This window comes from Natrix helvetica (genome assembly GCF_964273705.1).
Source record: "Natrix helvetica genome assembly, chromosome: Z".
In the NCBI taxonomy this organism is placed as follows: domain Eukaryota; kingdom Metazoa; phylum Chordata; class Lepidosauria; order Squamata; family Natricidae; genus Natrix; species Natrix helvetica.
In genome coordinates this window covers 97886522-97904057 of record NC_138554.1, presented here as the reverse complement: position 1 = coordinate 97904057, position 17536 = coordinate 97886522, and the positions used below count along the sequence as shown (strand labels likewise).

At 38.2% G+C, this 17536-nt stretch overlaps 1 protein-coding gene across 2 annotated transcripts in view; it reads left to right on the top strand.

The window, feature by feature from the left end:
• Window positions 1-16591, top strand: part of CREB5 (cAMP responsive element binding protein 5) — a 267317-nt gene extending 250726 nt beyond the window's left edge. For both annotated transcript variants that reach the window (XM_081932228.1, XM_081932229.1), the window contains 4 exons: window positions 911-1228; window positions 10010-10237; window positions 14043-14151; window positions 16246-16591. In XM_081932228.1, coding sequence (XP_081788354.1) covers window positions 911-1228; window positions 10010-10237; window positions 14043-14151; window positions 16246-16406 — 816 coding nt within the window. In that variant the 3' untranslated portion in view covers window positions 16407-16591. The remainder of the gene's footprint in view (window positions 1-910; window positions 1229-10009; window positions 10238-14042; window positions 14152-16245) is intronic.
• The last annotated feature ends 945 nt before the right edge of the window (window positions 16592-17536 follow it).

Genomic DNA, 17536 nt, shown 5'->3' with positions numbered 1-17536 from the left:
GTAGAGAATAGAAAAGAAGAAAATTATTTCAAATACAAAAAGGTTATTCCATTTATGCAACTTTTTGTGCAAGGTATTTTTACTGAATTCTAGAAGTCAAAGGTTGCAACTTGAACTGTCATACATGTCATTTATGCCATATCATGAAATAACACTGGGTACATTTTGGTCACTCATTACACACAGCATTCTGCTAGTACTTGTACAAGAATTCATGAACAATACGAATACATTTCTTTCTTGTCCTCGTTTTTAAGATCCAGGTATAGTGAATTTCCATTAGGCAGCAAATTAGATTTTAAGAAATATGGTATGACTGTATTTAATCCTCTTTTTAAATTCTATGATATTATATTGAGTTATATTTTTATGAATTTGTTTTTAGCTGAATGTTCTGTACTGCACTTAAAATACAGCCTCTTCCGTGTGGAAAGCCATCAGTTTTTTTTTCTTGCACTATATGCTTTACTTTGCTTTTTTATTTTATTTTTTAACATTTTGTTTTTAGATTTATAGGTAATCTAGAGAATAGGAAAACAGAAACTTGTGTTTCTTTTTTACTCTAGCCCATTATTTGAAAAGAACTGAAAAATTACTGTATTATCATGGATTAAACTAGAATTTTTTTGAGCTCATAAGGCATATTATTCCTTTGATAGTAAACTATTTGAAATTGTTAAGTAGATTTGTAAGTCAGGTATTTGTGGGGGCACTAAGGAAGGTGGGCATTAACCTTGCCATAGTTAAAGTATGTTTAAACCAAGAGATGTCAAGAATAGGAATACACACTGAACAACGCAAAAAGGCACTGTCCTACACACAAAGTTTTGTAACCTATTCAGACAATCACCTGCATGCTCCATTTTAATACTGTTTTATTTCTTTCTTTTTTCTTTTTCTTTTTTTGTAGAGGTTGAAAGCAGCTTTGACTCATATTCCTGCGGGCATCTCCAATGGAAATATGAACACCATGGGTCATATGATGGAAATGATGAGCTCTCGACAAGATCAACCAGCCCACCATCATATGCACTCACATCCACATCAACACCAGACCCTTCCATCCCATCACCCATATCCCCATCAGCATCAACACCCAGCACATCATTCTCATCCTCATCCTCATCACCAGCACCCACACCATCATTCTCATTCACATCTTCAGGCCCACCCAGCACACCATCAGACTTCGCCACATCCGCCACTGCATACAGGCGGGCAAGCACAGGTAGAGCTTTCTAACCTCTCTTATGTGAAGATGATATTAAAAGCAAGAGTTTGTGGTGGCTTTTTCTTTTTTGCAGATTTTAATTCTCCTGCATCATTTTTGTAATTTTGAAATTGTCAAATCAAGAAAGGTCTCTAGTAGTTTACCAGGGGATTCTGATTAAGCAATATGACTTAATGTTGCAAGAGAAAAGATCAACAGAGCAGAAACAAATGAGGAAAAAACATATTCACTTTTCTTTCCTGAGTATTTTAATACTTCAGCAGCTGATCTCATTCTTGAAAAGAGAGAGACACAGATGATAGATAGATAAATAGATAGATAGATAGATAGATGATAGATAGATAGATAGATAGATAGATAGATAGATAGATAGATAGATAGATAGATAGATGAGAGACAGAGAGTATTCCCTCAGTAATAAAAATACACACACACAAATGGAGTCTATAGATGTCTTTTTACATAGGACTTTAAAAAAAATAGTCCTAGAACTTCCACAGTAAGTATGGAGATGGTTTCCAATGTCAGATACCCCTTCCACAGGAAAATGTCTCCTCTCTTTCTCTTTTTCTCTCACCTCAAAGGTGCATGTCTTTCTCATATGATTGCAGCCTAAAACTGAAGAAGGTGTGAGGTCTTTTATTTGATACATTTTTTCTATACAAGAATGCTCCTTTTGTACCATTCTTTTATCAGAGAACCTTGAGTTACTTTTCCATATACTCTTATACTGCATGCAAGTTATACTGCATTCTTTATGTAGCAGAATTCCTTATTGTATATTAAATAAATGTTGGATGCTACATACTTGTATTTTTGCTATGGATAACCACCACAGCAGTTTGCTGTTCCATAAATGGTGCAGAAGCTCAAGTGTTTGTTGCTGCAAATTTTGTTTCAGTGCATGGTACCATGATTGCTGAATTTGGCCCTGTGTGAAATTTGTTTTTTATATATCATAACAACCCAATGCCCAAGACCATGTTAACCATATGAAGAGGGTGGGGGTTTTATAGTTATTTTTAAAGAAGGGGTTGTAAAAATATAAATGACTTCCCTCTCCACATTATCCACACTATGATTGTTCTCTTTCTTGTTCCTTTGCCACAAGAAAAAAAGAAACTAATTAAAATGTTGATAGATAACATATGTAATATTATGCACCTCAGATATAGATTCAGTGTGGTATAATAATTAGTTGACTATCTGCCATATGTATGAGATCTATAGTAAATAATATTTAGGTCTGAAGTTAAGACCAGGAATTCTCTTTGATTCTCATTCACTGCTTTTCGCGCTACCACAGAGGTGGGGAACAATTGCCGCTTTATAACTTGTAGGCTTCAACTCCCAGAATTCCTGAGCCTGCATGGCTGCTCAGGAATTCTGGGAGTTAAAGTCCACAAGTCATAAAAAGTCCATAATTCCCTATTCCTGCTCTACAGGTGGCTTTTTGAAAGAGTTGAATATGTATAGAACTGAATTTAAATGATTTTCCTAGAATTAGAATCCTAGAAAATTAACCTTTTTATATTTGAAATTGCAGATTTGGAAGAAGCAGGTATGCCCTCAATCTCCTCCCCAGCTGTTCACACTGAAACAATTGTTACTTCTTAAATAAAAACGCCTTTATGATATAACACTCACACTAGCAGATGAAGCAAGAAAAGAAATAGCCTGCTTTCAGAACATTGAGAGTGATTTTCCCCAAAAAAACATTGTGTCTGCTGCTTAGACAATAAATGATGATTTTAAGATCTATAGGTCAGCTAGAAACAGAACAGTTTTAATTCCTCATGGGAATGCAAAAGTAATGACACTTTTGAAGAAGGCATTGCCTGGGATAAAAGATGGTTTGAGTGAGTAATAAACATAAGGTTATTACTTTCCAAACCCATCTGTAATTCCCCTCAGTACTGGCCCCTTTAAGGTCAGACTGCTTCAACAGACACATTAATCTTATGGTACAGTTTACTAATTATTAACCAACTCTTTCTATTGAACCAGATTTTTGATTTTCATGGTTCATGACAAAACCAAACTTCATTGCTAGGAATCACATTTCCCTTTTGCCATAATTTTGATTGTTATGCCACATCCCTGTATTAAATTTCAAACTTTTCAACAGCCAACAGGAACCTAATGAATTACGTTGTATAAATGAATAACTAGAAATCTAAGGTTGTAAAGAGTGGAAGGAACATATAGATTAAGAATCAAGGAAAAATCCATTCAATTTTTACCATATCTCTTTTCTTCTGTATTAATTGGATCGACTCACATATTATATACATTTGTAATTACGTCAAAGGGATTCTTAGGGCCTTAGGAATTTTTTAGCATTATATTTTGTTTATCAAAATGTTTAATATAATTAAGTCCCATTTAATCATGATCTCGTAAGATCAAATAGCAAAATATACAGCACCTGAAAAATATAACAGAACTTAATAGAATTCATTCTATGATTTTCCTTGGTTTTTAAATAACAATTCTACCTTACCTGCCATTATTTCAAGATTAGAATCAAAAGGAATTACATAGAAATGAGCTATAATTAACACTTAATAAAATTTGGAAAGGGTGCTATTAATTTTTTTTGTTACTATAGACTGACATAGCTTTTCCCCTGCAACAACTACAGTGAGAAGCACTAAGCTTAGAAGAATATATTTAGAATTCTCAAGTTGTTTCTCTCCAAATATTGGAAATATGCCAGGTTGGATTTGATCTACTTAACTTGAAAATACTACATCAATATCTCTTTGTTGGTTTGTTTTAACTATATCTTTTAAATTAACATTTCCAGTAATCTCAACATATTTTAATTACTTTCTGCTCACTGTTAACTTGGAGCAAAGCTGTTAAAAGCCAGGTGGGCTTATTATGGTGGGGTATGGATCTAGCATATAGGATAAACTCAGCATATGCCAGAAGTCACAACGTTCCCAGAGAGGTACATGTTAAATTTGTCAGGAGATCCACAAGGGATGAGGTGCTTGCCACCCAAAGGGAGAGACCATTGAAATATAAAGAGGAACTGGTCACCATTCTTAAACAGATCCCCCAAAAAATAAGAGAGAGAAGGAGGAAATATTCCCCCTTATCAAAAAAATTATACAACATGGGGGTCTGGTTTAAGTGGTTGTTACCAGAGGGGATGATGGTCTTCTGGGAGGGAAATAGGATCAGAATTAATACAATTCAAGAGGCGGAAGCCTTTATTAAAAAGAATCTTTCCCCCCCAGAGGAGGAATTTAGTGGGAGTATGGAAAAGGACAGCAAGACGCAAGATAAGGAGGGGGGGCGCTGAGGCCCCTCCGGGGGGCAGGGAATAAGAAGCAATATCGAAAAGGCTTAGATCACAAAAATGAATGTATTTGGAATAATTGTAATTGTTGATACTACAAAAAGTAACAGAGAAAAAATAGTAGAGCACATGTTTGATAATATTGGTTAAATTTGTTCTGATGCTTTCTTTTATATTTTATTTTTAAGATTGTTAAATCTGTGAGTTTCTTGGGGGGGATTTTTGCCACCAGTGTGGAAGCTGCAAAAAATTTTCTGTACACCCTTTTACCCTTCCCTATATATTTTAAAACCAATAAAAATTTTGCAATTAAAAAAAAGACAGAAAAGATTATTTTATATAGGTAGGAGCAAATTAATTTGAAAGTGATATTAGAAACAGCATTTGTAGTTTAAAATATAAGTGTAAAAAGGTGTTGAAATATACACATTTTAAAATTTATTTAGCAAATATTTGGTGACTCCAAATATGTTGCTTTATAGTTTAAAACAGACCTTTAAGTCCTGTACATTTCAAGTAAATAAATATCAGCAGTATTATAAAAGGCATCTGGCATTACTCAGCATCAGCTTTCCATGTCAATATGGCTTATAAACATGGGGAAGAAGTCATGCATTCCTTTGAGCATGATTATACACCTGAGTGCATGTGTGGAATGAAGTGTTCTTGTAAAATACTTCTAACACTGTGAGAGAGCAGGCTTCCTAGAGAATGGTCAACACCTGTGCTGCTGTCCTGCCTTTTTAAATGCTCTCCAAGTCAGCAGAATAACCTTGGCTATAAAATTGTGCTGAGACAGCTGAGCGGTTGGGCTATATAGCAGAGTCTGAAGAATAAAAGATGGGGAAAGGAGGATGAGAATGACGAGGACAATGATGATGAGAGAGTGGTAGTAGTGGTGGTATATGTGTAAGTAAAGCAGCCTGAAGTAGTCCGAAACAGAGATGATTATTCTCTAGCAATACTCACAAGGAATAACAGTTGAAGTACTTAGGAATAGTAGTTGGAGTAGGAGAATAGTAGCAGTGGAATAGTGGTGTGGAGACTGGAGCTTCTAGAGCCGGTTTGCTTGGAGCTCGCTGCAGGCCTGCAATACAAGTAAATGAGTATCCCGGTGTCTTCAGGTTTGAGTTGACTGTGGAAGGAGTGACTTCGTGCTCCTTTTGGGTAGGGCTTTAGCTAACTCGTGCAGGAGTTACCTCTGGCTGTCTAAGAGTGGAGTTGGAGAGGCGGCCACAGAGTTGGTCAACGTGCCTTCTCCAATTTCGACCGTCCTCGAGCTCTACGAGATAAGAACGAGGCCCAGTGATGCCTATCACTATGGCAGGAATCCAGAGTTCCCCCGGCATAGTTGTGGGCGTAAGCTGAATCTCCCATGCTAAAATTCCGAATTTTGCTTGTTGAGACTGGGGGCGATGAGGCAGAATAGTTTGGGTATAGCCGGTTTAAGTGAGACCTTAGCCAGCGACCCATGAGAAGCTCGGAGGGGCTTCTCCCCATGGTAGCACCTGGCGTGATGTGTTGAATTAGATGATAAAGATCAACCCGTGTTTGCCAATCTCCCGGGCCCATCCTGGATAGGGCCTCTTTTGCAGATCTCACCATTCTCTTCGCCTGACCATTGGAGGCCGGATGGAGTGGCACGACCAGGGCATGCCTGATTCCCTGTGCTGCTAAGTAGGTCTCGAATCGCATAGCCGTGAATTGTCAGAGACCAGGATATCGGGCAGGCCGGGTATAGAGAAAATTCTCCGTAGTACCTTGATGACCGCTTCTGCCATGGTGGAGGTCATGAGGACTACCTCTAACCATTTCGAGTAGGCATCTACAACTACTAAGAATGTCTGGCCATGAACTGGGCCAGCGAAGTCTATGTGCACCCTAGACCATGGTGCTTGAGGTCGCTCCCATTCCTTAGCGGGTGCCTCTAGGGGAGCTGGTCTGGACTCCTGGCACGGTGTGCGGGTAGCCACCCATTATTCGATCTCCCTATCCATGTTAGGCCACCACACGTAACTCCTAGCCAAAGACTTCATCCTGACAATTCCAGGATGTCCTACGTGTAAAGCCTCTAATACTGCAATGTGCATTTGGGTGGAACAACGATCCGGTCCCCCCACAGCAAACAGCCATTAATAACAGACAATTCATCTCTTTTACAATAATACAGCCCCATCTACAGGCAATTGTTGGTATGCCTGTGCCATGTCTAATTTAGCTAATACTTTGCCGAGGCCTAGGGAATGTAATAAATGCTGTACAATGGGTACAGGGTAAGCGCTTTGTTGTAACACCTTATTGATTGTGCACTTGTAGTCCGCGCAGATGCGGACAGACCTGTCAGATTTGACAGGTGTCACTATAGGAGTCTTCCAGCGTGCGTGATCAACCGGCTCTAGGATTCCCTGGCCTATGAGCTTGTCAATTTCCAGATCAATTTTAGGGTGGAGAGCGAAAGGTACTCTTCTGGGTTTTAGCCTGATGGGGGCTATGTTGGGGTCCAAATTGAAAGAGATTGGGGTCCCCACATATTTAGCTAGACCGGTGCCAAAGATGTCCTCGAACTCCTTAAATAATTCTTTGGCGCTCTTGTCTTTCAAGGCGTTGATACCGGTCACTTCTAGGCCCAGCTTCGAACCAGTCAAGCCCCAGGAGGCTCTGCAGGTCACCGCTGACCATCATTACTGGGAGCTGGCCGCTGTATTTCTTGAATTGCACCCAGAAAGTGCCCTGGCCCACGATGGGGACTTGATTCCCCTAGTAATCGTGGAGGCGGATGTCAGGGCCGCGTAGATGCTGCTTCTTCAGGCTAGGGATAGCCCGCTTGAGTGTAGACTGTGGCATGATGGTCAGTGATGACTCTGTGTCTATCTCCATCTCGCATGGAGAGTCCTCGATGAGGGCTGTGACCTTCAGCTTTTTTGGCCACCTTGTGCGGACTTGGCTGATCGAGGTGTGGTAGGTGACTCTGGTATTGCCCTTTGAGTGCCGTGGTGGTGGCTGCCAGGCCCCTTTGTTGGGCCTCTGCTGGCAGTTAGGTCAGCTTCGGGGCTTCCAGGTCGTCATGTGGTGCTTGCTTCTGCAAACCTTGGCGATGTGCTCCTTTCGCTTGCAGTGCTGGCAGATTGCGTCACGGAAATGGCAAAACGATTTGGCATGATTTCCTCCACAGCTTGCGCAAGGTGGGAAATGCGGTTTGAATTTGCGCACCGGCTTGGTGCAGCTACTGCGCATGCAGCAGCTGTCATCTTCGCTTTCTGAGACCTCGGCCTCTGTAGCCTCATGATGTATGTGTGCGCTCTTTCGCGTGTCTTGTCGAGTGCTTTGGCGCTGCAGGGTTTCCATAGACTTAACAGCGGATTCGGATGCCCTGGCTTCGTCCAAGGCAATTTGTAGAGTGAGGTTACATTTGGCAAGTAATCTCCTCTGTAAATTAATGTCCCGCACACTGCATATGATGCGGTTAAGTACAAGTTCGTCTAGGTCTCTGAACTCGCAGTACGCTGCGGCCTTTCATAGCGCCGCAACGTACTTTTTGATCAATTCGCCTCCCTTCTGATAGCGAATATTAAATTCATGCCGGCGGACGTGCTTAGATGGCGTGGGAGCGTAGTGTGTCTTCAGCGTCTGTTGGAGCACTGACAAAGCGACCAATTGGAGTTGGCTCAGATAGATCTTTGGCTGTTTCGAACACTTCCTGTCCACAGTAACCCAGGAACATGTTCTTCTTTCGACCTTCAGAAAGGCCCATGAGGTCATTGGCTTCAAGGAAGCAGTCGAACCTCAGCATATACGATTCCCAGTGCTCGGTGACTGGGTCGTACAGAGTCGGTGGGGCGTGCATGGCCATTTTGTGTTCTGCTCGAAGTGGCGCCGAGCTCCGGGCTGGATTTACTTGCTGGATTGCTACGCTCTTTTTTGGTTTGCCTAGTTGTCTTCCAATCCCACCTTCATCGCAGTGTTAGATTGGGTAAAGGAAAGGCGCACTCAGGCTAAGGGCAACAACAGCTCTTTATTATAACAGAACAACTATGTACAATCCAGTAAAGGTTCAGGCTGACAGCAGCCCTTTTATAGGGAGCTGTCAGACCCTTCGACCAATGAGATTGAACCTCTGTTCCTGCCAGAACAGAGGACCTTAGTGGAAACCATTATGACAGTTATTAATATCTAACAAAAAGGATGTAAAAAATGCAAGTAGAAAAATAGGGACCGCTTTGATGGGAAGGAAACAGCATTCCATGTGCCTTTTGCATTTGTCATTCTGGCCACATGACCACGGAGATGTATTCCGACAGTGCTGACTCTGGCTTAGAAGCAGAGATGAGCACAGCCCCTAGAGCTGGAAACAATTAGCACGCATGTGCTAATCTTTGTGCTCTACCCTGTGCTTTATCTTTACCTTATAAACTTGCCAACATTATCTACTACTGTATTCATTAGGTAGGATAAATATCCCACAAGTATATCCATCCTATATTAAAGTTAATACACTCGGGTTGTAACCAGACTTAGAAGAGACCTATTTTATTTCAAAATAGGTCAAAATTCTAAAAATAGAATTCTGTAGTGAAAAATCCATCATGATGGCTTTCAATTTTTATAAAATGATTTGCTCGAACCTCTTACCTGTTTATGCTAAAGTAGAAAGCCACATTTTATTAATTTTTACATATCTTTTATTCTGCATGGGAATAGATAAACTAAAATTATGATGTTTTCATTGAGAAAGCATACACATAAAGGAATGTAGCAATTCATGTTGAACATCTTCATATAAATTCATTCCCACTTTTCTCCCATATACGTAAATGGAAGAATAATTTATTTTTATTTTCAGCTTTTAATCTGTTTCAGTTTTATATTTACTTCATATTCAGATACCTAACATAGAGTAGATATATTGTCTGTAGTCTTACAATAACTGTCTACCTAAACTAAAGAGATGCTCAGTCCCTTATGAAGAAAAAATAAAAGCTGAAATTTGAATCAACCCTGATTATTATATGCATGGTTTTGGGGGGGAGGTTTTTTTGTTTTTTGTTTAGCCTTTCAGTCAATACACGTATTTAGAATTTCCTGTAATTTCTCGTCTAAGTACTAACTAGTCCCAGCAAAGCTTAACTTTTTTGAGAATTGGTGAAGCCTGACTGGGTTGCAAAGGAGAAATGCATTACTTTAAATCGTGAACAAAAAGTCCCGGGACTTTTTCCTTGTTTGATTAATAGTAGGTGTCACAACATTTGACATGATTCACACTTGAATGTAATGCTCTTTTTGCTGCACTGAAATGAACTGAAAACAGTTAGATACAGAATAATTTAAGGATATCTGGTAACGTCTCAGAATTTCTACCATTTGTTAATTTGTCTGAAATTTGGGTGAGATACCGTTTATCTTTTTTTCCGATCTTCTAGTGTCATGCCTTTACTGGTTATTTAATTTTAAAAAGTTATGAATCTTATTAGGTATCAGCAGCAGCTCAACAAATGCAAGCCACACAAAGCTTACAACCACCACAGCCCACTGGTGGTCGTCGAAGAAGAGTGGTGGATGAAGATCCAGATGAAAGACGGAGGAAATTTCTGGAACGAAATCGAGCCGCTGCCACACGGTGCAGACAGAAGAGGAAAGTTTGGGTGATGTCTCTGGAAAAGAAAGCAGAAGAACTCACCCAGACAAATATGCAACTTCAGGTACAGATTATCATCAAGATACATAGGATATATTTGTTTTTATGCCAACGAAACCTTAACAAAGAAAACTTAACATTGAGTTGCACTACATTATACTTCTAATAGAAAAACAATAAATCTGATCAAATGCAATGCTTAATTTGCAAAAATTTAACCAAGGATTTTAAAATCTGAAAGTTACCTGAAAGTTGTTTTTTAATTGTTGTTGTTGTTGTTTTTTTTTTGTATTTTCTTCACATTCAAAGACTTACAGTTAACAGTATGAAGCCATCTCTTCATTAGGACTGAGATAGGTATTTAGTAAGATAGTAAGAGATATAACCCTTTCTCTTTTAGCCTAAAGTATATTACATATAGTCTTTGACTTAACAACACAATTAAGCCCAAATTTTCTGTTCCTAAATGAAACAGTTGTTAAATGAATATTGTCCCATTTTATGTCCTCTGTTGCCACAGTTGTTAACTGAATCACTGCAATTATTAAGTTAGTATCATGGTTGTTAAGTGAATCTGGCTTCCCCATTGATTTTGCTTGTCAGAAGATTGAGAAAGGTTATCACGTCACACTACAATTGTCATAAATATGAGCCTGTAGCCAGGCACATGAATTTTGATTGTATGGTCATGGGGATGCTGCAACAGTCATAAATAGATCATGTCACTTTTTCCAGTGCTGTTGTAACTTTGAACTATTGGAAGTCAAGGACTACTTGTATTTGAATCACTAGCTACTAAAAAATGCTTTATAGTCCTTTTTCCCCCCACAAAGGTGGCCTGCATTGTTTAATTCATTGAAGTTTAGGTCACATTGGAATGATTTCTTTTTTTATAATAGGTATCAAGTATAAACCTCTATAGATACAGTTGATGGCATTTGGGGAGCAGGAAACTACAGACCTATCAGCCTGACCTCAATACCAGGAAAGATTCTGGAAAAATTAATCAAGCAACGAATTTGCGAACACCTAGAAGCAAACAAAGTAATAGCCAAAAGCCAACATGAATTTGTCAAAAACAGATCATGCAAGACTAATCTTATTGCATTCTTTGATAATGTGACAAAATTAGTGGACCAGAGGAATGCCGTCAATATAGTTTACTTGGACTTCAGTAAATAAGGTAGACCATAACCTTCTACTAGATAAAGTAGAAGAATGTGGGTTAGACAGCATTACCACCAGATGGATTCGTAACTGGCTGACCAACCGCACTCAACGTGTAGTCCTCAATGGAACTGCATCTACATGGAGGGAAGTATGCAGTGGAGTACCCCAAGGCTCTGTTTTAGGCCCAGTACTCTTCAACATCTTCATCAATGATTTGGATGAGGGAATAAATGGGGAACTCATCAAATTTGCAGATGACACCAAGCTGGCAGGAATAGCCAACACTCCAGAAGATAGGCTTAAGATACAGAAGGATCTTGACAAATTTGAACATTGGGCGCTATCTAATAAAATGAAATTCAATGGTGAAAAGAGTAAGGTTCTACATTTAGGCAACAAAAACAGAATGCACAGGTACAGTATAGATGGTACCTTGCTCAGTAGTAGTAACTGTGAAAGGGATCTTGGAGTCCTAGTGGACAACCATTTAAATATGAGCCAGCAGTGTGCAGCAGCTGCCAAAAAAACCAACACAGTTCTAGGCTGCATCAACAGAGGGATAGAATCAAGATCACGTGAAGTGTTAATACCACTTTATAATGCCTTGGTAAGGCCACACTTGGAATACTGCATTCAGTTCTGGTCGCCATGATGTTAAAAAGATGTGGAGATTCTAGAAAGAGTGCAGAGAAGAGCAACAAAGATGATTAGGGGACTGGAGACTAAAACATATGAAGAACGGTTGCAGGAACTGGGTATGTTTAGCTTAAGAGAAAGAAGGACTAGGGGAGACATGATAGCATTGTTCCAATATCTCAGGGGTTGCCACAAAGAAGAGGGAGTCAAACTATTCTCCAAGGCACCTGAGGGTAGAACAAGAAGCAATGGGTGGAAACTAATCAAGGAGAGAAGCAATTTAGAACTGAGAAGAAATTTCCTGACAGTTAGAACAATTAATCAGTGGAACAGTTTGCCTCCAGAAGTTGTGAATGCCCCAACACTGGAAGTCTTTAAGAAGATGTTGGATAGCTAATTGTCTGAAATGGTATAGGGTTTCCTGCCTAGGCAGGGGGTTGGACTAGAAGACCTGCAATGTCCCTTCCAACTCTACTATTGTATTGTATTATCCCCACCCTCTGCCCATTAATTTCTGAGGATAAAAGTGAGTCGTATGAAAAGCCTCATCTTGAAACAACACACTACTTCCATTGGGATTAATGTAAATAATTGGAGTTATTTCTGTTGCCCTTGGAACACAAGGATAAGACTATAGCCTTACCTTGATTATAGGTTTTCCTAACTTACTGGAAAATTGAAGTTCCTGCATAACTGGACATAATAAATGAATTTATATTTTATATGTAAAAAATGGCTATCAAATTATTGGCCTCAGGAACAGTTAAAACACAATAATGGCAGCTTAATAAGAAATCTAAATTAGGATGATCTGAATTAGGAGAGTGAAAAGGCATATTATTGTTCTATGCAATGTTTTTTTCTTTCTTCAAAAGTACTTTGTACAGTATGACATCACCTGATGAGTAAATTAAGCTTTGGCAATATGTGTGTGTGTGTGTGTTTAATACTGTATTATGCAAATGCAGCCAAAAGACCAGGAAATCTGATTCCTAATAGTCTTTTCTGAATGAATGGATGGACATAAGCTTCAACAAAGGTAAACTGACTTATGAATTTCTAGGGATATTATTACTCAGGACAGGAATATCTATCAACCATCTTTATTTCTGTCTTTGATTAATTCTGTCTGACTTTCCTAAGTTGTAGTATATAGATAAATATATTTTTGGGCAATTCAACTTGTTCTTTGTAGATTTTTTTTAAAAGCAGTTAAAACATGTTTTGAGTCTTCTTTTTTATGCTTTGTGAACAGAATGCTGGGTTGGGGGGGGGGTAGACTTTCTTGGGTCTCATTCTCCAGGCTTTCCAAAAGTTAGTACTGGTAGGTCATTGTAACAGGAGAACAATATTATTCAATGCAGGGGAGGATCCCTAAATGTAACAAAATTCTTTTTTTTAATTTGACAAAGTGCAGCCTCTGGAATACCACGCAAAAAGTAATCTGAACAGGAATCCATAATTTTAAAGTTTTAAACAGCCACTTTCACATATTGAATTTGACCTTGATGACAAAGCAGGATGATTGAAAATAAAGAAAAATTATTTCTCTGCTATGCCATTTCAATAGTATAATTTAGTTTGTCTGCAAGGGTATCTGTCAAATTCTGCAAGTGGGTGGGCATGCATCACAATCAAAACTGTACCCATTTCCACATACATGCATGCTACATGTACAGAAAATAATGGGCCTTCCATCACAATGTTTTGTCCATCATCTTATAGATTTCTATTTTCCTACAGACCCTCCTATGTCTATAGAATCCATGCTCTGTTTGTGCTGTTACTGAGCAACAAAGCAAATGATTAGGCTGTTAAAATCAGATTACCAAGAAAGCTTCTTGCTATCAATTCTTCCACTCTGACAATTTAAATTGTCATAAAAATGAGTCAGCTTCAAAGCTTTCAAAATAGGCTGTAAAAGCATATCCCAGAACACAGATTTCCTCCTGTGTTTTTCCTAGGAAAAAAGGACCGTACGAAAAATCAGGCCCCAAGCAATGCTTCTCAGCTCCTTGTCCTCCTACTTACTAAAATAAAATTATCTTTTTTTTCTTTTCTAGAATGAGGTTTCCATGTTGAAAAATGAGGTAGCGCAGCTGAAACAGTTGCTGTTAACCCATAAAGACTGTCCCATAACAGCCATGCAGAAAGAATCACAAGGATACCTAAGTAAGTGTTATCTGATAGTATATACTAATAGTAGATTTCCTTTTTTCAGCTCACCTCGATACCTGAACAAGTATTTAATACATTGTTACAAATGGCATTGAATTAGCAGTGGCTATCAAATAAAAGACACATAATTATAAAAAGAATTTATTAGAGGCATCTCAAAAACTTTTCCAAAAGTATCTTAAGGATTGTGGAAGCCACTGCCAAAGTTGATTAGTTATTTAATCATTACTAAATATATTATAGAAGCAATATCTTTTTTAAAAGAAAAGATATAGTTTCTAAAACATTAACAGTACAGAGCTCACAAAATAAGAAACATAATTAGTATTATATTCGATATATTATGTCATTATATCATATTGACATAATAAAATATAACATTACATTTTTAACAAATACTTATAAGACAGGGTAAAATAAATTCCAAATTTCAAAATGGATATTGACAACTTTCTCTAAAACAGCATGCTAATGTAAGATATTATGCCTGTTCAAAATCTTTCTCTAGTTAATTGTCTGTTTTTCTATTGCATAACTCTGCATAGGACTATATTAAGAACTTTTATTGTGTGTGTGTTTTTGCATGCATATGCACATACTGTATACATACATGTGTGCACAGGCACACATTGCATGCGCATAAACAAAATATGCACATTTATCAACTTGGTCTAATGTTTAAGGCCAGAAACCGGGAGATTAAGACTTCTAGTCTCACTTTATCCATGAAAGACGGCTGGGTCATTTTGAGCCAGACACTTTTTGTTAGCCCAAAATGTCACTTGGCTAAGAAGCCAGTCAATCAATTCCAGTCACAACCAATTAATCAAAACTTGGTTGATCTAAAGGGGAAAAAAGATCAGACTCTACACTTGCAGGAAAAATATAAAAAAAGCATACCAAATCATAACTGAGGTATAAAACAATGAAACATTAAATATTAGATAAACCAAAATTAAGTAAGTTTTCAAAAAAAATATTATGGGGTAGAGATTGAATTTTGTTCCTAGTCCACTAACCACCTCCAACATGGAAAATCCCATTCGGTGCCTCAGGCCAGTTGGCAGAGCCAGGTTTTGAGGCTCTTACAGAAGGACAAGAAGGTGAGGGCGGATCTTACCTCAAAGGATAAAATATTCAAGAGAACAGGAGCCATACCTTGCATTCAATATGATGAAAGAGCTTTTTAACATCAGAGTCTGCTTTTGAAATCTCAAATAGTACAGTTGATAGACACATTTGTACCATCCACAAAAAGAAAGCTGTAAGTTCAGTAGCACACCTAAAATGCAAAAGTTATATAATATACTGCAGTTGTCATCAGAAAGCTGATACAAGGCTGTGGATCTAGTTGAAGGAGTAATTGGAGGCAGACCTGGTTTTTTTTTTTTTGCCTTATTAAGAGTGACCTGTCCCTCAGCTGAAATTCAGAATAAAATAGTTCTGGGGAAAAAAAACTTGCTGCTGCTCCATCTTCTCTGCATCTGCAGAGTGACAACCTCTTGTACTTCCAGAGACTGCTCTTCTCATGGCGGAGCCCAACTGGGTTTCCTAGGGATGGTGCAGCAACTCCAGTAAAGCCAGTTACTTCCAGATTTCCATCAACCATTTGGTATAGAGGGGATCCGGAACTAGCACTCCCTTCCTTTCCCTGCTTGGCATCATTCAGAGTCCTATCAAAAGGCTTGAAAAGGAGACACAACAGCATGGACAGAAGAGGCAAAGTACTCAGTATTTCGCTGGAACAGCCTTGACTACATGACTCATATTTCCAAAGGAGATGATACTTCGGTCAATGCAAGTAGCATTCTGCTGACTTACTACTTACACTGAGGTATCTTTCCATTATTTAAAAGTGCTATATGCAGAGATAGCTTAAAGTAGAAATGTAGTATCCATAGTATGAAGACAGCTCTACAGATTCCTTTATTTCTGTTATTCCTTAGTTTTAGTGGTTCTCTAATTTTAATTCCAGTTGTTTTGCAGCTCAACATTTTTTATTGCAATCTGCTTTCTCATTATTTGCTCTGCTAAAATATATATATATAATACCTACCTGGAATGAATCTTCTTTTTTATTCTGTGCAGGTCCCGAAAATAGTCCTCCTTCTAGTCCTGGTCCAACCTGCTCACAGAAACAAGTCATTCAGCAGAATACCATTACTACTTCCTCTGCCGTCGGTGATGTTGGAGGCTCCACTCTCAGCCAGCTTGCAAGCCATCAAAAAGACATGAACCCAGTCCTTTAAAATTGAGTCATCAAACAACTGTGATGATAAATATCAGGTTTCTTTTCTGTTAAAGGCATTGCATTCTCAAGATTATTTCTGATTTGAAGGACTCTTCAGCCCCAAAAGACTTACGAGTTTGATTTTTTTTTAGTTATTAAAACATCGTTTATGCTTAGTAATAATAAAGGGATTTATGCAATGATTATGCTATCAGCTTGGGAAATGCTTGGTGCTTTCTCTAATTTTCTGGTACCGGTTTCTTCTTCATTTGTTTGTAATCAAACTGTTTCTGTACATAGCCATTTTCCTTCTTATCATTGCTGGTTGGCACCACCGAAGCATCTTATAACAGTATCATTAGCCAAAAAATTGAAGCTTAAAAATATGAAACAGCCATACACTTGTTGACAGTGCAATAAGTACATGGTTTTTCAGCACCATTAAACTCTCAATCATACTTACAGCTTTGCAAATCATTATTCTGCTTTGAAAATGTTTCCAAATCTGTTGGAGTTACAGCCTTGGGGTTCTGCTCTCAGTTTAAGTTCTCTTTTTTCCTGACCTATTGGAACTGATTATGAAAGAGTTTTAAAGTATTCAGTATTTCTGAAATTTTCTGAAAGGAGGAGGGTAACCCTAATTTTTCTCAGCCTAGCTGTTTTTAGAAAAGGGTTTGAATGTGGGCAGAAATAATGTGCCTATCTGGAGATTATTTTTTAATATCATAAGTCTTTTGCTTACCAAATAGTTATGATTTTTTTGCCTACCACCAGGATACTGATGTAAAAGTGGAACATTCATGCAAAACATGAAATGTTTAAATTGGGTGATGGGTTTTGAGCTTCTGTGGAGTTTTCTTTTTCTTCCTTTTTGTGATCTTCTTCTGCACTTTTCTATTTTGCTTATAAACCATATAATTGTAAGTTTTCTTTTTACAAAATCTTTATGGTATTTCATACTAAAATTCTTGCTTTTTGCTGCTTGAAGTTTCTATGTAACGTTGAAGACGCATTGACGTTGATGAAAAGCTTTGCAGATTCACCAGCTATTTTCTCAAAAGTATTTACTAGTTCATACTTTTCAGCAGCCTCTGCCCCACAGCTGTGTGCGGGGGGGGGGTATTTTCTCTGAAACACTTTTTATTTCAT